At 41.3% G+C, this 24,085-nt stretch overlaps 1 protein-coding gene across 1 annotated transcript in view; it reads right to left on the minus strand.

The window, feature by feature from the left end:
• Positions 1-10,825: 10,825 nt before the first annotated feature.
• reeld1 (reeler domain containing 1) overlaps positions 10,826-24,085 on the minus strand; it is a 36,491-nt gene continuing 23,231 nt past the window's right edge. The window contains exons 6-7 of the mRNA XM_080199518.1: positions 16,666-16,735; positions 10,826-11,485 (exon numbers count right to left, since the gene is read on the minus strand). Of these exons, the coding sequence (XP_080055644.1) occupies positions 10,826-11,485; positions 16,666-16,735 (730 nt within the window). The remainder of the gene's footprint in view (positions 11,486-16,665; positions 16,736-24,085) is intronic.

Genomic DNA, 24,085 nt, shown 5'->3' on the forward strand with positions numbered 1-24,085 from the left:
AAGTCCCAGGCTATCCATCCTCTCCTTATAACTCAAACCATCAAGTCCCAGTAGCATCCTAGTAAATCTTTTCTGCCCTCTTTCTAGTTTAATAATATCCTTTCTATAATAGGGTGTCCAGAACTGTACACAAGATGTGTGACCTTACAAATTTCTTGCAAAACTTCAACAAGATATCCCAGCCCTTGCATTCAATGTTCTGACCAATAAAACCAAACATGCCAAATGCCCTCTTCACCACCCTGTCCACCTGTGACTCCCTTTCAAGAAGCTTTGAATCTGTACCCCTAGATCTCTTTGCCCAACTCTGCCCAATGCCCAACCATTAATTGAGTAAGTCTTGCACTGGTTCCATCTACCAAAATGCAACACCTCATATTTATCTAAATCCATCTGCCATTCATCAGCCCAATTGGTCAAGATCCTGTTGAAATTGTAGATAACCTTCACTGTCCACAATGCCACCAATCTTGGTATCATCTGCAAATTTACTAACCGTGCTCCTAAATTCCTTTCCAAATCATTAATATATATAACAAATAACAGTGAGCGATCCCTGAGGCATACCGTTGTTCACAGACCTCCAGTTTGAAAAACAACCCTCTATAACCATCCTCTACCTTCTCTCATCAAGCCAATTTTGTATCCAATTGGCTGCCTCACCTTGGATCCCGTGAGATTTAACCTTATGCAACAACCTACCATTTAGTCCCTTGTCAAAGGCCTTGCTAAGATTCATGTAGACAACATCAACTGCACTGCCCTCATCTACTTCCTTGGTTACCCCTTCAAAAAATACAACCAAATTCACGATGCATAATTTTTCACTCACAAAACCATGCTGACTGCCCCTGATCAGTCCTTGCCTCTCCAAATGCCTGAAGATCCTATCTCTCAGAATACATCTAACAACTTACCCACTACAGAAGTTAGGCTTTTTTAAGAAGAGTTGCGTGGAAAAGCCTGTAGTTCCTAAGCTTTTCCATGCAGCCCTTAAACATAGGCACATTTGCTACCCTCCGATCTTCAGGCACCTCATTTGTTGCTGCCGATGATTCAAATATTTCTGCTAGGGGCCTGCAATTTCCTCCCCAGCCTCCCACAACGTCCTGGAATACATTTCATGAAGTCCTGGGGATTTATCTATCTTGATGCACTTTAAAAGACTTCCAGCATCTCCTGTATAGTGTGTACACTCCTCAAGATATCACTATTTATTTCCTCAAGTTCCCTAACATCTATACCTTTCTCAACAGTAAATACTGATGAGAAATGTTCATTTAGGATCTCACCCATCTCTTGTAGATCTGTACATAGATGACGTTATTAATCCTAAAGAGGCCATATTCTCTCCCTAGTTACTCTTTTGCAATTTATGTATTTGTAGAAGCTCTTTGGATTCTCTCATCTTATCTGCCAAAGCAACCTCGTGTCCCCTTTTTACCTCCTGATTTCTTTCTCAATTCTTTGTGACTGTTCAGAGTGGCCCGCTGAGCAGGATAGCCTCTGTCCAGTTACACTTTGTGAGGGCCCACGTTTATCTTTTCTGAAGCACTCCAATGATGCCATGGCCCTCCCCTATGAAGTCATGACCCTCCAGACGGTACCCATCCTCAGTCTACAAAATGCAAAGGCACAAGCTACAAAATTACACAAATTGACCTCTGTTTTAGTGCTTTTTAACTTGTAACATGCCTGTGTGAATAATTGCTGAATTGAAATCCAAGCTTACCTCTTTTCAGAATGAAGGTAAAGCTAATCAATATTGTGAGCTGTGTGTCCTGAGGTGAGCAAACATGAAAGTTGCTGATGAACAACGAGATGGAAAAATCAGCCGATGACATGATTGCAGCAACGACCAATGCAGCACAGGCCAATGTAGCACAGTTCAGTGCAGGACAGAATGAGCCAGGCAGTGCAGCACAGGCCAGTGTGGGGCAGAATGAGCAAATACCCCAGTCAACAAGATGCACACGCTATATAGTTCACGGCCTCAGTTTCAATTAAGTTAACTTCCTTACTTCCTCTCACAAAATCAAGGAAGTTATTTCTATAAATTGACCTGAGTAGAGTGAGTCCAAGTTCAATATTAGTAGCTTTGCCTGGCAGGATTCCATTCTTTGTCCTAGAAGACTTTCTGAAGGTCAGTTTTGAGTGATGGGAGATGGCGGTTAGAACCACCTGTATATGACCAGCAGACATTATATCAGACCAGCAAATGGGCCCTTCTTGAAAAACACAATTTAAACAAGAATATGGAAGTGGGCCATACTTTTCATCCCTTGTTGGCATGGCAATTTAGATAGCTTTTATTTTACATTTTTTCTTCACAGCCTCACTGCTTACTCAAGCTGCTTCGCCGTGGTATGGCCTCACCTTCACCTGCTCAGCCCTGCCCTGGGAGTCAAGTCGCCCTGGCACTGCTCCTCTCAATGACTTTGGTTCGCCATGCCGCTGGCTCAGGCTGTTTGCTTGGCTATCTCATCTTGCCTTCGATTACTCAGCTCTCCTTGGCCTGGCCCGGATGTCGAGTCACTCCCCTCAGCAACCACTGGTGTCTCCTCTTTGGCCCTTGCACCTCAGCATGAGCACAACAGTCCAGCTGCTGACTCAGGCTTCCTGCCAGGCTTTCCAAACTCCTCAGCCCTGGGTCAGAAACCTGGCTGCTGCTTTTTAAAAAAATACTTAAGGAGATCTTCACCACATCTCGCGCTGCCTCCAAGTCAACTTCACCTTGCAACAACTTTGGACAGTGTTTTCCTGCTCTAAGGGGACATGGCCAATCAGAGTTCGATGTTTCACTGCATTGCCTGTTATTAGACTTAAGAGCTAGCAGAATCTGATTGGTGCCTCCACAGCTACCAGCCTACGCCCACGCCCCCCCCCCCCCCCCCCCCCACCACCCCCTGGCCATTTGCAGAGTCCTGGGCCTCGGCATGTTTCATTGTAAATTCACCTCTGCCTGTGTCCATTTCCATCAGATTTTTCTCCAGTAACCTCTCCAGTGGTTATAATCAGAACAATGTTTGGACAAAACATGTAACCATAGAGGAACCAAGAAACCACAGAACTCTTATTCTGAGGGCTTGAGTTTAAGTAGCAGAAGTAAATGCTATTTGAAGATGAATCACTTCATTGGCATTTTTTTACAAGATTATTAGATGTATTACTTGGCAGTTACCTATCACAAGTTGTGATGACAATGCTTTAATGGCTAGCAATAATAAATTGCTCCTAGCCATTCAATTCAAAGTAAATAATTATTAATATGAATTTCACCATATTGTATCATCAGACTCAAATGTAGTACCTTCATTGTTGCGCGTATAATCTGACTAACTGATGGAATGGCACTGGTTGGCCAAAACCTACAAAATGTTATATATATGTATTAGTTTGCTAATATATTTAATTTCATCTCCTCCATTCCAGTTTGCTTCCCACACCAAGTGGTGCACTAAGGCAGCCCGTTTCATAAATTCCCAAAACAGATCATTCGTCTGTCACCAGAAGCTAATAGCTTAAGGAGCCGTAGTCCATATCAAGTGTGGCCAACCCAGGTGTCTCTCCTACTTCTACCACCAGGCACTGACATGTGTGGAAGGATTTGCAGGTTGACACAACATGATGAATGCATATTCCTTTGCCATCAAATCCTGGGGTGGGTCTCAAACCTGGACCTTTCGGCACAAGTCCTGTCTATTTCTTCCAATAAATTGCTAAAAACAAGGTTTCTATTTGTTGTTCCTGAATTGGCGACGGTGTGCAAACTGAGGAGTTCCATGCATGTACGACCTAAAGATTCCATATGAAACTCCAGCCTAGGGATAGAGCTTATTCATTTCAATACATCCACAAAAAACTGGACTGTTAAATTTCAGTTTGGCAATTAACAAAGTTTCATATATTGTATTTCAAGTGGAAGTTTTAATCCAACTCTCTACCTGCTAGAAGAAAGATGACAGCTCAGATAAACTATCTTAAAATCTTAGTTGTCTTGAATGCCCTTATCAGTCTAACTTGCAGCATTTCATCATTTCCTTGACTTTGTAAATGAATCTAATTGATTTGATTTATTTTTGTCACAGGTATACAGTATTGTTTCTTACATGCTATACAAAGCATATCATACATAGACAAGGAAAGGAGTGGGTGCAGAATGTAGTGTTACAGTCAGAGATAAGATGTTGAGAAAGATCATTTTAACACAAGGTAGGTCCATTCAAAAGTCTGACAGCAGCAGGGAAGAAGCTGTTCTTGAGTCGGTTGATATGTGTCCTCAGACTTTTGTATCTTTTTCCCGACGGAAGAAGGTGGAAGAGAGAATGTCCAGGATGTGTGGGATCTTTAATTGTGCTGGCTGCTTTTCCAAGACAGCAGGAAGTGTAGACAGAGTCAACGGATGGGAGGCTGGTTCGTGTGATGGACTGTGCTACATTCACAACCCTTTATAGTTTCTTGCAGCCTTGGGCAGAGCAGGAGCCATACCAAGCTGTGATACAACCAAAAAGAAAGTTTGTCGATTGTTGTGTTAGCTTATCAAATCTCTAATCCATATGTAATAATTTCCAGCTAACATGTAGTACAAGGCCACATCTAATCCAATAGCAGTGCAGAAAATAAGATCATTGTTCATGCATGATCCATCAAACACCACTAGAATAAAAGAAAAAAAATGCCAACTTCAGATAGGAAAGGATATGTAATTATTATTCTTGGCCCTTTAAATGAGAGGAATCCGAAAAAAGACAAAATTTAAAATAATTGCCAAGATTCATAACTCAGGCAATTAATTCCAGTACACCTAAAGCACTGGCATCCATCTCACAGTGTGGAAAATTGCCCATGTATATCCTGCCACCAAAAAGCAGAACAAATCCAATCCAGCCTAAAATGTAGCCATTTGTCTACTCTCAATCATCAGCAAAGTGATGGAAGATATCATTGATGATGCTATCAAATGGCTATATTTCAGCAATGACCCGCCCACTGCTCAGTTTGAATTCTGCCGATATCATATCACAGCCTTGGTCCAAACAGAGAGCAAAAGTTTTGAATTAGGGGAGGCAGTGACGCAGTAGTATTATCACTAGACTGGTAATCTAGTGCACCTTGAACAAAAGCTGGAGACCCAGGTTCAAATCCTGCCACTGCAGATGATTTCAATTCAATTTTTAAAAATCTGGAATTAAAAGTCCAACAATGACCATGAAACCATGGTCAGTTGTTGTAAAAATCCATCTGGTTCACTAATGCCCTTTAAGGAAAGACCTTAGCTGGTCTGACCTACATGTGACTCTAGACCCACAAGAAATGTTGTTGGAGCTCAAATGCCTCTGAATTGGAGGGCAGTTAGGACAGACAATAAATGTTGTCATGTCCTATAAATTAATTTTTAAAAGATTTTTTTTAAAAAAGTGACTGTCTTTGACATCAAGGCAGCATATGACTAAGTATTGCTTCAAAAAGCCCTAGCAAGGTTGAAGTCAATGGGAGTGAAAAGGGGGAGTGATAGTCCCCACACACATCACTGTCCCCCTTATCCACCCCCCCACTACCCACACACATCAGTGTTCCCCTTATCCCCCGCTACCCAGACTAATCACCACCCCCGCCCCCTCCCCCCCATTGATCGCTTGCAGAATAGCAGTCGCCCCCCCCCCCCCGCCTGAGATCCATCTGCCCCCTCCCCCCACCAGAGATCCAACTTCCCCCCCTCCATCAGAGATCCATCTGCCTCCCCTCCCCGCACCACCAGAGGTCCATCTGCCTCGCTCCTCTCCCCCCACCACCAGAGAATGATCTGGCCCACCTCCCTTCTTCCCCTCACCACCGATCTGAGTCAGAGAGCTGTTGGAAGCACTGAACACGCTCTTCAGCAGTTGGAGCGCCCGATTCAGACTTTTATTTAGCAGGTCCATTACGGCGTAGTTCTGGATTGGCAAACGCGGTGGAAATGTTGATAAAGTTGGGCGGGCAGTTCATTAATTCAATTTAAAGACATGCAAATGCATTTACATCACCGTTGCGCCTGTTTTGGGCTCGAATTGAATTGCTGCCATTCCCGGGTTTCGGTAAAGTGGCAATCTGCGTGGACGTGGGCATGGATCGCATTAATGGCCTCACACCTGATTTTACCACATTTTTGCGCCTGTTTATCGGGCCCTTTATGTCTCAGTAAGAGTTCTCAATTTTGGCTCTCTAACATCCCTCAGTACAAGTGCAAAAGCCCACAATGTTTGTGAATAATGGAAATGAACAGCCTTTCTGCTGACCAAAAATCTGGGCCATTATATTTGATAAGGTTGTTTTTATGTGATTTTTCATTTATTTCTGTTTTGCTTTTACACCGAGGGTAGTTACTTTATCTAAATGTTTACTCTTAATTGACGTGGCATGCAAAGAAACTTGTGACTCAAGAACAAATAATGCGAAATGCAAGTCAAAAAGTATTTTGTTCACAAAATATCAGATAGCAAATGAATCACAAATCATTATGGCAGCTACTTGACATTTCAGAGTCACTTTTTCATTAAATTCTCATTTCTACCTTTAACAGAAAAATTCCCAAGGTCCATAATTTTTATTTGTTCATTTTTAGAATGTTTAAAATGGGTTGAGAATGTAATGGAGTGAAATCAAAGTACAATGAAATCTCACCACCACACCATGTTCAGAAGCCTGAAAGGAATACATAGGAAGAGTGTATTATATGTCAGAGAAATTTATAAATTTATACATCAGAGAAGTATAGTTAAGAATTTGGCCTTTTCAATGTCAATGCTGTGATTATAACTGCAATTCAGGATCCAAATCACACCGACACCTATCTACATCCCTGGCTCCTGTGTGAATAAAGCATTACAAATGTTTTAATGAATACATGGGCAATTATGTCTATAAAGGGTTCAAAATGCAAATGTTGAAAATGTATCAGACAATTTAAGTTAAAATCAGAAAGATTTATGATGTCTACAAAGAATCCAACAGGTTCTGAGCATTTTGCAAGTAATGTTTGACTGTATAAAGTCACACATCGACTGTTTTGACACTGCGGTGCATACATTCAATATATACAGCAGACAGCCTAAATCAGAAGTGGTGTTAGACAATCCTTTCAGGGAGTTTGACAGTTCCTAACTTAATATTTTTGCAAACATTTTAATGCCTTAGTGAAGTTGGAAGTGCTTTGAACCAGGGGTGAACTTGATATAAAAACAGAAAATTCTGGAAAAATCTCAGCAGGTCTGGTAGCATAGAATCCCTACTATGCAGAATGAGACCATTTGGCCATCAAGTCTGTACTGACAACAATCCCACCCAGGCTGTATTCCCATAATTTCACATATTTACCCTACTAATACCCCGAAAAAAACCAATTTAGCATGGCCAATCAATCTAACCCTCACATCTTTGGACTGTGGGGGGAAACCAGAGCACCCAGAGGAAACCCACGCAGATACGGGAGGAATATGCAAACACCACACAAGGCCAGAATTGAACCCAGGTCCCTAGGACTAACCATTGTGCCATTGTGGTGACCGCAGAAGCATCTGTAGAGAGAGAAACACAGTTAACTTTTTGAATCCATATAACTTCTTCAGAGCACAGTGTAAACTTGTAACAGTCACTTTGTAAGACAGAACTTGAATATCACTAAAAAAAAGAGGTATGCTGTCAAAGCTTTTCATCTTACAGTCATCAGAATAGAATCACAAAAATAGCAAATCTCAAAGGGAACAAGAATTTGTACTGCACAAGAAGAGCATGTTGATTGAGTAGCAAGTAGACTCAGATTGGTAGAATGCACCGGTGAGTAGCTCTCCTCCAATCTTTTGTTTAGTTGAGAAAAACGCAATGCATGTATATTTTCCTTCCGTTTGCCAAGATTAGTGTTGTGTGTGTGAAAACATGCTTGTCAAAGTTGATGTAAAGTGAATCTGTCACCTCCCTTGTGCACTTGTGTGCATAGGGCTGGGAGATGTTGCACAGATCTGCCCTGAAACGAGCTGCTGGTATAAAAGTTCAGTATGGTTGTGACTTTCAGGACCACAGGCAATGAGTGTCCTCCCAGTTCATGTGGTGCCAACCTAGCACAAGTGTAGCAGAATCTAGCATTGCATCAAATGTAAAATTGGCAACAGTTGTTTCAAAGTTTCATTTTTAAATGATGTAATGCGATTTGTAAATACAAATACTTCCACTTATTCATTGTTAGTAATTACCCTGCTTATACATGGTTTATGTAATCAAGGTTTTCCTTTATCCCAACAATTAGATTAGAACCTGGGTCCTCAGAACATTAGCTGAGTTTCTGGATTAATAGTTTAGCGATAATGTCATTAAGCTATCACAAGATGAAAAGAGGAAGGAAAAATATGGAAGAAAAAGCATAAGTGAAAGAAAAGAAAGAACAAATAACAAAAATGGAGAGATGCAAGGAATAATATAAGATTGCAAAGGACAACATATGTATTTAAATCAGCATGGGCTTGAAAACGCAGAGAGAGAAGTATGGAAGTAATCTCTTTATTATCATTATGTTTTGGTGTTAACTCACTTGTCTTTATAACAACTTTATAAGTTAACAGCATGTCATTAAATGACCCATTGTACCAATCCCTAGAAATTCTTCAACTTTTATATGAAACAAATACTGCTTCAAAATTTTTATTTGCCAAACTCTATTTTGCGTTGATGTGTTGTACTAAAATTATCAAAAGGTCACACATCCCCAACACATTTTCAAATATTGTTAACTTCAGGTGAATCATCTTGTGACTCCCTGTTTCCTCTAGGAAAGATGAATAGACAGACTAGGGTTGAATGCTGCTTCTTAACACCATGTAGAATTTAATGTGTTGCTCAAACAGAACAAAGCTATTTAATAAAAATATCCAAAATAAAGCAGAGTGGGTATTTACCCATTTTAATCCATTTCCAATGATTAGAAAGCTTCCTCAAGAGAATTGTTTACAAGAGGTTAAATGTTACTACTTTAATTACAAAAAATAAGAAGTTTTGAAATCTATTTCACAAACCAATTTGCTCTCAGTGCTCAGAATTACATTCCATCTTCATGATAATGCAAACATTTAGAAGTAAGCATTTTCTATACTGTATGGAAAAATCACCACAAAATAGATGGTGAATGTATAAATAAAATCATATGTGAAATGATATCATATTCTGTCTACTCATTGGGAAAATCTGCCTACAAATGATGGATTAAGAGGTGTAGATGTTTATGATTAAAAAACTGGGAAAATGTATGTTTCTTTAAATCACAATACCCCTTGACAAGACAGGAAACTAATCCTAATTTGGAGTTATACTAAAATTAATGTGAACTCATGGTGTGAAACCAGATTTCAAAAGTAGAGGGATCTCACTACATGACTTTCATGTGCTATTTAATGCCACAAGCTACTTTTACATCAATGCATATCCAACTGCTTCATATCAGCATAAAACTGACTGCAGTCTTGGTCATTTCTAATTTTTCCATTCACCATTAAAATTTTAAGCTGATCATCGCTAATTGAGGGCTAGGGTGTGTTTAGTTGTAGCGGTTAATACATTGATGAGTTCTCCTAAAATAGATTCCTGCAGTTTTCCATTGCTGCAATAAGAAATCAATGTGAATATTCCACAAGTCAAATGGGTCAGTGTCTAGTACTACACAGCAAAAAGGTTAACATTTGAATTTATGATACTTGGTACAAGTCAGTAGATATTGTCTAATGCTGAAGCTGACTCTTAAGAAGGGGTGTAAACAATTTTAAAAATCTATTTAGCAGGGGTTTAAATTTTTTTGAATAATTAGGGTAGGTCACGAACTGAAAAGTACTTTAAAGTGTTGAAGAAAATCATTCAGTTCATATTGATGGGTTGGCTGTCTCTTCCTTTCATTTATTGTGACTGAAAAGTACCAGTGTTTCATTGACACTGAGTAGGCAGCTTTGGTGGCATAGTGGTTAGCACTGCTGTCTTATAGTGTCAGAGACCTGGGTTCGATTCCTGGCTTGGGTCACTGTGCAGAGTCTGCATGTTCTCCACATGTCTGCATGGGTTTCCTCCAGGTGCTCTGGTTTCTTCCCCAGTCTGAAAGATGTGCTAGTTAGGTGCACTGGTCATGTTAAATTCTCCCTCAGTGTACCTGAACAGGTGCTGGAGTGTGGCAACTAGGGGATTTTGACAGCAACTTCATTACAATGTTAATGTAAGCCTACTTATGACGCTAATAAATAAACTAGAAAAATAGAAAACCCAGTTTTCCGTTATCCCTAGTTTAAAGGTGACAACTGCAAGCTTTAATTATATGGAGTGTGTCTTTTGGTACCTAACACAAGCAGCAATATCTACGGACTTGTGCCAATTAACAACAATAAGGAGCAGGTCGCTTACTGCTCCATAATGCAAACTGCTGCCAACACAACTGGAATTATTATTACAGCAGCAGTAGTGAGACTATCACCTTAAAACACCACACCCATCTCTTCATCCAGCTCCCCTTTCCCCTCCCAATCTCCATAAACCCCTGCTGTAATCTGGCTCCCTTTATACATATACCCTTTAAGCCAACAGGCAAAGGACTGATAGCGAAGTGAGTACACTGAGATTTTCACCAGCCTTGCACATGGGGAAAATGTAGAATTGAAAAGTGGATATTTCCTGCGTGCTCACAATCTGTGTGTGGAATAAGCTAGGGACTGAACACACAAAGACTGCAACTCTCCTACATTCATGATGGTGTTATATAACGTTTTAATGTGGCTGTGATGTATAATAAATTTTTAAAAGCTTAATACATCTCAATACGCAATTACTTTCCAGGAGTGGTTGGAGTGATCACATTGTATTCAGCCTGAACAAGCACAAAGCTGTTTTCCCGTATCTTTCTGACATGCACCAGCTCACCGCTGTCTCCCACACTGATGATGCTGCTGTCTGGATCCCGAAAGGATACTTCTGTGTGTTTCCGGCAATGTTGGGAAAGAAGATGGCGTAACCCTATAGCTAGTGCCATGCCAAGAGCAGTAGAACAACCCAGCAGGATTCCTAACTGAGAGACAGCCAGCTCTGTGCCTTTTGTAGGATTACTACCGCGACCTGAACCATTCTTTTTCTCTACGGCTTGTGTCGCGCCAACAGACAGGTTTCTGACCACTTTACCCAGTTCAGCTCTGAAACCTGAGTTTTTTGCCAACTGCAGGAAGTTTGCTGAAGCAGTGTGTGGTGTGAGCTGGTTTTCAGACAGCGTTGGATTTATATCCTCTTGTTTTGGAACTAGTCCAGAGCTCAGAATGACTTTCTCTACTGGGGTCTTGGTATCTTGTATTTCCATGGGTGTCCAGTCCATTACCTCACGTGAAGTGATGTCCACAAGCCAGAAGGTAGAATATTCTTGCCCAGTATTCATTGGCAAAGAAATAACCCCTGAAGGTCCTGAATCAGCCATTGTAGGAGTGGTCCAGGTGTTGATCTTAAAATACAATCATGAAAGGAATTAAACATCATAGCAATGAATTTGATTGTTTGTTGCTGCATGATGCTTATTACCAGATAAGCTTAAAGAGATTTCATCACAACCATTAATCATTCAGACACTGCAGACATACTGTATAACTTTATATTTCCTTTGTCAACTATTGCCACACAGAGTACATGTGAATTTCACCCGTCCCCCATCTTGAGGCCTTGTGAAATCCAGAGATCCCCCTCCCCTCCTCACTACTCCCCTCCCATGAGACCTTGGAACGCCCCCACACTACCCTTTCCACATCTATAGGCCTCCCCTGACTGAGTGTATCTTCTGCAGCCCAGTATAATGTCAGAAACCCCTGGACCAATGTGCCTGACATTACAACCATGCCTTGTACACAACAAGCTGGGCATGATTGACACACAAATATTCTGGCCAGGAGGTTTGCTAGTGTCACACGGGAGGATTTAAACTAGTTTGGTGGGGGGGCGGTTAGTGAGAAGCAAACCAAAGGTGAATTAGCTGAAGGGGAATGAGAGAGTAGGGCCAATATGACTCAGAGAAACAGCAGGCAGGGTAGGATTACAAATCAGAGAGGGTCTGGTGGACTGAAGTGCATTTGTTTCAATGCGAGAAGTGTAACAGGTAAGACATTCGAACTTAGAGCTTGGATTGGTACCAGAAACTATGATGTTGTTGCTATTACAGAGACCTGCTTAAGGGAAGGACAGAATTGGCAGCTTAACATTCCAGGATTTAGATGTTTCAGGCGTGATAGACAGGGATGTAAAAAGGGTGGGGGAGTTGCACTATTGTTTAAGGAGAATATCACAGCTGTACTCCAGGAGGACACCTCGGAGGGCTCATACAGTGAGGCAACATGGGTAGAGCTCAGGAATAGAAAAAGTGTAGTCACAATGTTGGGGGTTTACTAAAGGCCACCCAACTGCCAGCGAAAGATTAAGGAACAGATGTATAGGCAGATTTTGGCAAGATGTAAAAGTAGCAGGGTTGTTGTGGTGGGAGATTTTAATTTCCCCTGTATTGACTGGGACTCACTTAGTGCTAAGGACATAGATAGGGCAGAGTTTGTAAGAAGCATCCAGGAGGGCTTCCTGAAACAGTATGTAGATAGTCCAACTAGGGAAGGAGCCATACTGAACCTGGTATTGGGAAATGAGCCCGGCCAGATGGTCAATGTTTCAAAAGGGGAGCAGTTCGGGAGCGGTGACCACAATTCAGTAAGCTTTAAAGTACTGACAGATAAAGATGTGTAATCCTCAAGTTAAGGTGCTAAATTGGGGGAACAACAACATTGGACAGGAACTGAAGAATGTAGATTGGGGACAGATGTTTGAGGGCAAATCAACATCTGGCATGTGGGAAGCTTTCAAGTATAAATGGATAGGGATTCAGGACCAGCACATTCCTGTAAGGATGAAGGATAAGTATGGCAAGTTTTGCGAACCTTGGATAATGAGAGATATTTTAAGTCTAGTCAAAAAGAAAAGGAAGTATTTGTCAAAGTTAGGAGGCTGGGAACAGACGAAGCAAGTGTGAATACAAGGAAAGTGGAAAGAAACTTAAGCAGGGAGTAAGGAGGGCTAAAAGGAGTCATGAAAAAGCATTGGCCAGCAGGATTAAGGCAAATCCCAAGGCCTTTTACACATATATAAAGAGAAAGAGGGTAGCCAGGGAACGGGTTGGCCCATTCAAGGACAAGGGAGGGAATCTATGTGTGGAGCCAGAGGAAATGGGCGAGATATTAAATGAGTACTTTGCGTCAGTATTCACCAAAGAGAAGGATTTGGTGGATGATGTGTCTGGTAAAGGATGTGTAGATAGTTTTAGTCATGTTGAGATCAAAAAGGAGGAGGTATTGGGGTTCTTAAGAAACATTAAGATTGTCAAGTCCCCAAGGCCTGTTGGGATATAACCCAGAATAGTGAGAGAAGCAAGGGAGGAAATTGCTGGGGCCTTGAGACAAATCTTCGTATCCTCACTGGCTACCGGGGAGGTCCTAGAGGATTGGAGAATAACCAATGTTGTTCCTTTGTTTAAGGGTAGCAAGAATAATCCAGGTAATTACAGGCCGGTAAGCATTTCATCAGTGGCAGGGAAATTATTGGAGAGAATTCTTCAGCACAGGATTTATTCCCACTTGAAAATAAGTGGACGTATTAGTGAGAGGCAACATGGTTTTGTGAAGGGGAAGGCGTGTCTAACGAACTTGATCGAGTTTTTCAAGGAAGTGATGAAGATGATTGATGAGGGTAGGGCAGTGAACGTTGTCTACATGGACTTCAGTAAGGTCCCTTATGGCAGACTGGTGCAGAAGGTGAAGTCGCATGGGATCAGAGGTGAACTGGCAAGGTGGATACAAAACTGGCTCAGTCAAAGAAGACAAAGGGTAGCAGTGGAAGGATGCATTTCTGAATGGAGGAATGTGGCAAATGGCGTTCCTCAGGGATCAGTGCTGGGACCTTTGCTGTTTGTAATATATATAAATCATTTGGAGGAAAATGTAATTGGATTGATTAGTAAGTTTGTGGACAACACAAAAGTTGGTGGATTTGCAGATAGCAATGAGGACCATCAGAGGATACAGCAGGATATAGATCAATTGGAGGCTTGGGCAGAGAGATGGCAGATGGAGTTTAATTCGGACAAATGTGAGGCAATGCATTTTGGAAGGTCTAATACAGATAGGAAATATACAGTAAATGGCAGAACCCTTAGGAGTATTGATAGGCAAAGGGATCTGGGTGTACAGTACACAGGTCAGTGCAGGTGGCGATGCAGGTGGAGAAGGTAGTCAAGAAGGCATACGGCATGTTTGCCTTCATCGGCTGGGGTATTGAGTTTAAAAATTGGCAAGTCATGTTGACGCTTTATAGATCCTTAGTGACCCCACACTTGGAATATAGTGTTCAATTCTGATCGCCACACTACCAGAAGGATGTGGAGGCTTTGGAGAGGGTACAGAAAAGATTTACCAGGATGTTGCCTAGTATGGAGGGCATTAGCTATGAGGAGGGGTTGGAGAAACTTGGTTTGTTCTCACTGGAGCAACGGAGGTTGAGGGGCGACCTGATAGAAGTCTACAAAATTATGAGAGGCATGGACAGATTGGATAGTCACAAGCTTTTTCCCAGAGTGGAAGAGTCAATTATTAGAGTGCATAGGATTAAGGTGCGAGGGGCAAGTTTTAAAAGAACATAAGAACATAAGAACATAAGAAATAGGAGCAGGAGTAGGCCATCTAGCCCTTCGAGCCTGCCCCGCCATTCAATAAGATCATGGCTGATCTGTTGTGGCTCAGTTCCACTTTCCCGCCCTCTCCCCATAACCCTTAATCCCCTCTCTTATCAAGAACCCATCAACCCGCTTCTTAAAAATATTTAGCGAAAAGAGATGTACGAGGCAGATTTTTTACACAGAGAGTGATGGGTGCCTGGAACTCATTACCGGGGGAGGTAGCGGAAGTGGATACGGTAGTGACTTTTAAGGGGCATCTTGACAAGTACGTGAATAGGCTGGGAAAAGAGGGATATGGTCCATGGAAGCGTGTGAGGTTTTAGTTAAGTCGGGCAACATAGTCGGTTGGAGGGCCGAAGGGCCTGTTCCTGTGATGTAATTTTCTTTGTTCTTTGACACTGGGCTGTCAGTCCCTCCCCTCCCCTCCGCCCCTCCTCTCTCTGGATCAAAGACAGTCTCTGCATGGTCAGGAATGTAAACTGAAGCTTTTTCATTCTGCCATCCTCCCATTCTGGCCCCAAATGTCTTCTGTCCTCCTATAAGAGTCCTTTCTCTATTCCCCTATTCTAGCTCAGAGGACACTTATTCCTCCCTCCACCCAGTCATGTGTCAGTGTGTAACCATCATCACTCTTCCTCCCCCCCAGTCCAGCCCTTGCCCTGGAGCCGAACAGAAGTCGCTGCTGGGCTGGTTGGTGGAGACTTGCCTGTGAACCCCCCAGTGGATCCTGGTGCTGACTCTGAGCTGCTGTGAGTGCTGAGCAATGCAAGGTTGGTGAATGAACCTCAAAATCACAAATGAAGTGCAGGTGGCCGGGTGCACGTCACTTTCATCTGATTATAAAATGTGCTAGTCGAATTGGACGCTGATAAGGTCTATTGATCCAGTGTGGTGGGGTGATGATTCTGTTGAGCAGCCATTACCATGAATTTCATGTTATTGAAATATATTAAAATGATGATCCGCAGTGGGAAACACAAGCCGCCATAGTGGTCAAGAGCAGATTATTGAAACCTATTTCCTCGCCAACAGAAAACTGATGTTTTGCTCTCATGATATTTTCCACTCCTGTCTGTCATGATGGCCTTCATGGGAGAGAGTGAAAAATCCGGCTATAAACTCTGTTTCTCTCTGCACAGAACAATAGCATTTGTTGTGAATGCGTCAACTGCCCACGCAGCAAGCTGGAAGAAATAGCCAAATTCTAATTAAGGATATTTAACACCTTAATCTGAATCTGCCTTATTCCCCAGTCAACTTCCTTCGAATATTTGGCCCCCTGACATCTTACTTCACCTCCCTAGGATTCTGCAGCTTGGCCCAGGTGTGAGGCCAGAGTGACAATGACACTGACTGCCCTCCCGTGCCTCCCAAATCCTGAAAGCAGGGACATACAGCCTGTTCATCCTGCTGTACCTTATCACACTCAATGCGGCTACCAGCTCAGTCCCTAATCAAATCCAAGTCACAGCATTCATCATGAGATTCAGCAGTGCCATACATTCTGCCCCAATTGAAACCAAGTTTAGTTCACTTCAAAGCAATGATGTCATCTGATGAATTCAGGTAGACTTGAAATTTGTTCAAGCTTTTCACTTTCTTCTGCGTCCTTCGATCAATTTAATGTCCTACTAATGCTTCCAGTTATTGCAAAATAGTAATACACCCAACAGCAATGAATCAAAAGCAACACCTGTTGATACTCCTGTTTGCCAATGTGGATTTCTATTTGACCCTACAATTTACCATGTTCAAGATTCATAACATTTAATGAAACAATCCAGTTGAGCCCATTCAGACAATAATCTACAAAATATTAGAATTAGTGCATGAATATGAAAATGAAGTGAGTACTTCACCAATTTTTTTACCAATTACTTTCATCAATTTTTCACCAATGTGAAAATGATGTGAGTACTTACTTGTACAATATCACTGCAGTTTGTGCAAGGTTGAAAAGCCGGCTGGAAATCACTATTCAGAATATCTCCACTGGAATGTAAAATTATAAGATAATTATTACTTTCGTTATAGCAAGTTTAATTAAATATCTTACTTCAGGTAATTTCTTCAACCGGTTTAAAGTGATTTCTTCAATTAACTGAAATGGTCCACAAAGCTGTATTTGAAATTTAAGAGTCTACTTACTTGCCTTATAAGTAGTTAAGAACTCACTAAAAGCTGTAGTTACATTTGATGAAGTGTAATTTTAACTGAAATTACTTTAGGTAAATCACATTTCCTATTACAACCAATGTGAAAGCTTTAGTTATAGGCTTTGTTATCAGAAAAAAATCAAACATGTCACACCCATGCAGTTAGGGAAAATGGACATTTTCAAAAACAAAATGAAAAATGGACAATTTGCTTTAAAACAAGGTGGAGTTAAAAGGTCAGGTGGCCTCTTTTCTTATCTTCCAAATTACTTGAAACTGCAAGGCTGGAAGTTAGCTTGACTGTCTGGATAGGGCATTAAAAAGCAACTCGCCTTTTGGTCCATTGAGCAGATATTAAAATTCATTCCTGTAGATATTGGCTGCTATTATCCAAATGCCTGCAGAAACTAATGCACGATGGCCCTGCAGATATTTTGGAATTCCACAGAACGGTGCTAAAGAGAAACCTGTTTTATCACAAAGAGATGCAAATTGCCAAAACTCAAATCCTATTGCCAGTCAATGCTTAAGTCATCAGGGATCAGTTGTGTGAACAATAGAAAATTAGATACTGGGTTACCTGACTGAAACCAAGTTGTGATAAGGAACATTTATGAACATGCATTTTGAGAGTCAGTCTAGGAGACCTAGAGGAAGTGATGTAGGAATGATGCCATCTACAATCCATTAACAGATAGAGAGGTTAGGCTAGCTTTTTAACTCGCCAGATCTTCACTATGGTTTTGTGAAGGGGAGGTCGTATCTCACTAAATTGATCAAGTTTTTCGAGGGAATGATAAAGATAATTGATGAGGGTAGGGCAGTGGATGTTGACTATAAAGACTTCAGGTAACTTACCTGATGAAGAGGCAGTGCTCCGAAAACTAGTGGCTTGTGCTACCAAATAAAATTGTTGGACTTTAACCTGGAGTTATGATACTTCTTACTGTGTTTACCCCAGTCCAACGCCAGCATCTCCACATCTCGCTCACAGAAGATAGAGGGTAGCAGTGGAAGGATGGACTGAATGGAGGACTGTGACAAATGGCATTCCTCACAGATCAGCTGTTTGTAATATATAGAAATGATATGGAGGAAAATATATTTGGTTTGATGAGTAAGTTTATGGAGATCACAAAGGTTGGTGGATTTGTGAATAGTGATGAGGACCATCAGAGGATACAGCAGGATATAGACTTAGGCACAGAGGTGGCAGATGGAATTTAATCTGGACAAATGTGTGGTGATACATTTTGGAAGATCTAATACAGATAGGAAATATACAGTAAATGGCAGAACCCTTAAGAGTTTTGATAGGCAGAGGGATTTGGGTGTACAGATACACAGGTCATTGAAAGCGGCAACACAGGTAGAGAAGGCAGTCAAGAAGACACATGGCATGCTTGTCTTCATCGGCTGTATCACTGGGTTCAAAAATTGACAAGTCATGTTGCAGGTTTATAGAACTTTAGTTAGGCCACATTTGGAATATAGTGTTCAATTCTGGTCGCCACACTATCAGAAGGATGTGGAGGCTTTGGAGAGGGTACAGATAATATTTAACAGGATGTTGCCTGGTATGGAGGACATTAACTAAGAGGAGAGGTTGGAAAAACTTGTTTTGTTTTCACTGGAATGACAGAGGTTGAGAGGCGACCTGATAGAAGTCTACAGGATTATGAGGAGCATGGACAGACTGGATAGTCAGAAGCTTTTTCCTAGGGCGGAAATGTCAATCACTAAGGGGCATAGGTTTAAGGTGCGAGGGGCAAGGTTTAAAGGAGTTGTATGAGGTAAGTTTTTTACACAGAGGTAGGTGGGTGCCTGGAATTCACTGCCAGGAGAGGTATTGGAAGCGGATACGATAGCAACTTTTAAGGGGCATCTTGACAAATACATAATAGGATGGGAATAGAGGGATAAGACCATAAGACATAGGAGCAGAATTAGGCCACTCAGCCCATTGAGTCTGCTGCACCATTCAATCATGGCTGATATTTTTCTCATCAATTGAAAAAAACTCTTCCTATCTTCTTTATATTACTGGTTAGCTCACACTCATATTTCATCTTCTCCCCCCTAATTGCTTTTTTAGTTGTCCTCTGCTCGCTTTTAAAGGCTTCCCAATCCTCTGGCTTCCCACTAATCCTCGCTACTTTGTATACTTTTTCTTTTGCTTTCATGCTGTCCTTGACTCCCCTCGTCAGCCGTGGATGCCTCATCCCCCTCTTAGCATGTTTCCTCCTTCTTGGGATGAATTTCTGTTGTACCTGTTCTATGTTCTACCTCTCGAATAACTCTCAAAAACTCCTGCTATTGATGTTCCACTATCTTCCCCGATAGGCTCTCTTTCCAATCAACTCTGGCCAGCTTCTCCCTCTCAAACTGCAGGGTAAATTCTATCATATCGTGGTCAGTGCTCTTCCTTCACCTTAAGTTCCCTAATCAATTCTGCCTCATTACACATCACCAAATCCAGAATTGCCTGTTCCCTAGTAGGCTCGTCACAAGCTGCTCCAAAAAACCATCTCTTAGACATTCCACAAATTCCTTTTCTTGGGATCCACTACCTACCTGATTTTCCCAGTCCATCTGCATATTGAAGTCCCCCATGATTATTGTAATGTTGCCTTTTTATATGCCTTTTCTATCTCCTGATTTATTTTCTGCCATACATCCTGACTACTGCTCGGGGGCCTGTACATAACTCTGAACAGAGTCTTTTTACCTCAACTCTATCCACAGAGATACATAAACGACCTGGAGGAGGGGGCCGAGTGTAGGGTAACAAAATTTGCTGATGACACGAAGATGAGTGGAAAAGCGAATTGCGTGGAGGATGCGGAAAGTCTGCAGAGAGGTCTGGATAGGCTGAGTGAGTGGGCGAGGACCTGGCAGATGGAGTATAACGTTGGCAAGTGTGAGGTTATCCACTTTGGAAGAAATAATAGTAGGATGGAATATTATTTAAATGGTGAAAAGCTGCAGCATGCTACTGTGCAGAGGGACCTGGGGGTCCTTGTGCACGAATCGCAAAAACCCAGTCTGCAGGTGCAGCAGGTGATCAAGAAGGCGAATGGAATGTTGGCCTTTATCGCGAGGGGGATAGAATATAAAAGCAAGGAGGCCCTGCTGCAACTGTACAGGGTACTGGTGAGGCTGCAACTGGAGTATTGTGTGCAGTTTTGGTCCCCTTATTTGCGAAAGGATATATTGGCCTTGGAGGGAGTACAGAGAAGGTTCACCAGGTTGATACCGGAGATGAGCGGGTTAGCTTATGAGGAGAGATTGAATAGACTGGGCCTGTACCCGTTGGAGTTTAGAAGGCTGAGGGGGGATCTTATAGAGACATAGAAGATAATGAAGGAGCTAGAGAGGGTAGAGGTAGAGAGATTCTTTCCGCTTAGAAAGGAAACCAGAACTAGACGACACAGCCTCAAAATGGGGTGGGGGGGGGTGGCTGCAGTTTAGAACAGAGGAATTTCTTCTCTCAGAGAGTGGTGAATCTCTGGAATTCTCTGCCCGTTGAAGTGGTGGAGGCTACCTCGTTAATTATATTTAAGTCACAGGTAGATAGGTTTCTGATAGACTGGGGAATTAAGGGTTATGGGGAGCAGGCGGGAAAGTGGAACTGATCCACTTCAGATCAGCCATGATCTTATTGAATGGCGGGGCAGGCTCAAAGGGCTAAATGGCCTACTCCTGCTCCTATTTCTTATGTTCTTATGTTCTCCTTCTGGATGAGTATATGGGGTTTAATGAGATTGAGGGTTATAGATAGGTCTGTAGGTTGGTAGGTGATGATGTGATCGGCGCAACTTGTGGGCCGAAGGGCCTGTTTGTGCTGTAGTGTTCTATGTTCTATGTTCTTATGTTCTTTAGATGCTATGCCTTCTGATCCTACATCACTTCTTGCTATTGATTTAACTTCATTCCTTACAAACAATGCAACCCTGCCTCTTTGCCCAGAAGGGTAGGGGTTTTAGTCCAGTCGGACTGCATGGTCAGTGCAGACTTGGAGGGCCAGAGGGCCTGTTCTGGTGCTGTAATTTTCTTTGTGCTTTGTTCTTTGTACTGGGGCTTGATTGCGCTTGACTGGAGCAAAGCCAGACCCTCTTGCTACAGGTAGTAAACCATTGAGAACCAAAACCTTCCAATCTCCATTAGTTAACACAAAAGAAATCATTAGGCCAGAAACAATTCAAAATCCCATCTTCAAAGATTCAAGTATAACAATTTTTAGATTTTTAAAAAACCTGACTGCGTGCTCCCTCTTTTGAAATGACCTTTTCCTGTATGTATGTGCCTGTGTTTATGTGGTGGATGCTGGAGGTGGTGGCATAGTGGTTTTATCATTAGACTAGAAATCCAGGGACTCAAAGTAATGCTCTGATAAAAATCCTACTCCATTTGCACATGGTGAAATTTGAATCCAATTATAAAAATGGAACTAAACATCAAATTATCACCATGAAATCATTGTCAATTGTTTTAAGAACCCATTTCATTTACTTATGTCCTTTAGGGAAGGAAATCTGCCATCCTTATCCAATCTGGTCTACATGTGACTCCAGAGCTACATTAATATGGTTGATGCTTAACTACCCCCTCAAGAGCAGTTAAAGATGGGCAATAAGTACTGGCCCAGCAGCAATATCCATATACCATGAATTGATTAACATTTATACCATTTTAAAAAAAAATCTGATGAGAAAACTTGTCTTTGGTCTGTTCTTATTTGTCACAACAAACGAGGGGTTACAACATTCCTTCCTTAAAACAAAACTATCTGTGGTCGGGCATAAAGTGGGAAAAGGGGAAATCATCCTATCATCTCTCACCTGTCCGTAACAAACACTATACCCAGTAATTTGAAATGCTTTACATTGCTAAATTAATATATTGAAGGATGAAATAACTTTTAAACTGAAATAAATTTTAAAATAAACAAAATACGCAAACTTTCTACATAAGTCACATTTACTCTCACAGCTGCTTGCCCCTCCCTGTGGTATCCAATACAAATACTTGTTTCTGTGCAGTCTTTGACTAAGCACTGCACTATTTCCTGCAGCCCTGGGATATATTTCATTCTTACTAAAAGCAGTAGCTTGCTAACACAATGAACCCATGGTCTGTTCTAGTTTAGAGAAAAATCACAGTGGTAACACAATGACACTGCTCGCTAAATCTGTGAAAGGGAGAGGCCGCTTATAAATTCAATATAAAGTGACTGTCAGTGAACACTTGTTAGCATAGTTAATGGTTTGTTCTGGGCTCCTCATTAACCATCTTTATTCTGTTCTGTATAAATGCAAGCTCTTTTTTTTATATTAATTGCAAACGCAGTCCTCCTGTCACATTCTGCCAATTTGTGCAGAATACCCAATTCTAGTCAATCTCACAAAACTGATGGGCATTCTAAAGTAGCATTTATTTCAGTTAAATTAGGTTTTGGTATTGTAGATTTGTCTATAGATGATGAGTGAACTAATTTAGATGGCACAGTAGTTAGCACTGCTGCCTCACGCCGCCATGGACCCAGGTTCAATTCCCGTCTTGGGTGACTGTCTGTGTTGAGTTTGCACATTCTCCCCATGTCTGTGTGGGTTTCATATGGATGCATCGGTTTTCTCCCACAATCCAAAGATGTGTAGGTTAAGTGGATTGGCCATGTCAAATTGCCCCTTAATGTTGTAAGATGTGTAGGTTAGGGGATTTGTGGGATAAATGTTTGGGATTGGGCCTGGGTAGGATGCTCTATCAGAGAGTCGGTGTAGACTCGATGGGCCAAATGGCCTCCTTCTGCATTATAGGAATTTTATGAATTCCATGATTTATAGGGTTAGGATCTGGGTGGGATTTTGTCAATGGCAGCTCAATGGGACAAATGGCCTCCTTCTGCACTGTATGGATTCTATGATTCTTTGATTAATAGATTTGAATTCAGTTAATTCACTTTGTAGATGTTTCATCTGGGTGTAGTGAGATTTTGTTTAAATGGGTCTATAAAGCTTACTTAAGTTATAGCATATCCTTTTAACAGCCTTGTCTAAACAAAAACATCAACCAACAAAGCTGGAAATCCTAAGAAGAAACATTGCCTCATATTCAAAAGAGGCTGAATGAAATACTCAAAACGGAATCTCAACAATCTACAGGCAAGGTTCATGTATAACTGAGTGAAGTATTTCAGTACAGTGCTGATGTGCACTTGATCTGTAAACTTTATGTTGAATTTAGAACTTATGTACTAGTAACTAATGGGAAGATGGATGGAAGTTGAACTACACAAAGAGGCATTTATCAAGTAAAGGTGCATATACTTAGAAACGTAAGTTCCCACTCACTGCAATTTGATACATAAAGTATTCTATCACAGAGTACGAATGACAGGTAGACGTGACAGGATCTGATGGAAAGATAATGTTCAAAACCAAGTGAAATATAAGTTCTCATAGACAATGCTCTACTTACAGTACAAATAGCTCCATGGCTCTGTGCAAGAAGTATGCACACTTACCAGCAAACTAGCATAGAAAAAACTATACTCTCAAGTTTTTAGAGGTAATAAACAGCATTGTCCAGGCAGAAGTTATATCAGAGATTCACCTGATTTCCAACTATACACTTATTATTGATGTGAACACAAAGATTTCCATTAACAAGGTTTTTAGCATTTACTTTAAGTTTGGAGATGCAGCACCTGTCGTGCATAGGCAGTGTTATTGGAATTATTAACTTGTCTTCTTGTAACATTTGAGTTATTATAGCTGTTGTGGAAGATTTTTACATTCTGAATAAGCTGGACATGATGAATGTGGTGATGTTCACTTCAGATAGCGCACTTGTGACATGCCAGAGAAAAACAATAGTGTTGCCAAACAACTCAACCTACACTTCACATTTAGTACAACGACATTGAGAAAATTTGGAGTTGGTCAATGCTGTGACCAAGGAAATAGAGACGCTTAAGAACATTCAAGATCTTCACTTCAAAGCGGGCAGTTTGAGGAAATGGCAGATGTTACAGACAATGTGGAGGCATCATTTAAACCTATCTCTGAGAAACAGTCTCTTGGAGCAACTGGATGAAAAATCTAATAATTCTATGTTTCATACAATGATTGCATGGTCATTAGATCAAAGGTTTCCAGAAAAAGAACTAAACAAATGGGCAGTTTAT

This window comes from Carcharhinus amblyrhynchos, chromosome 1, assembly GCF_965287045.1.
Source record: "Carcharhinus amblyrhynchos chromosome 1, sCarAmb.v2.hapA, whole genome shotgun sequence".
Classification (NCBI taxonomy): domain Eukaryota; kingdom Metazoa; phylum Chordata; class Chondrichthyes; order Carcharhiniformes; family Carcharhinidae; genus Carcharhinus; species Carcharhinus amblyrhynchos.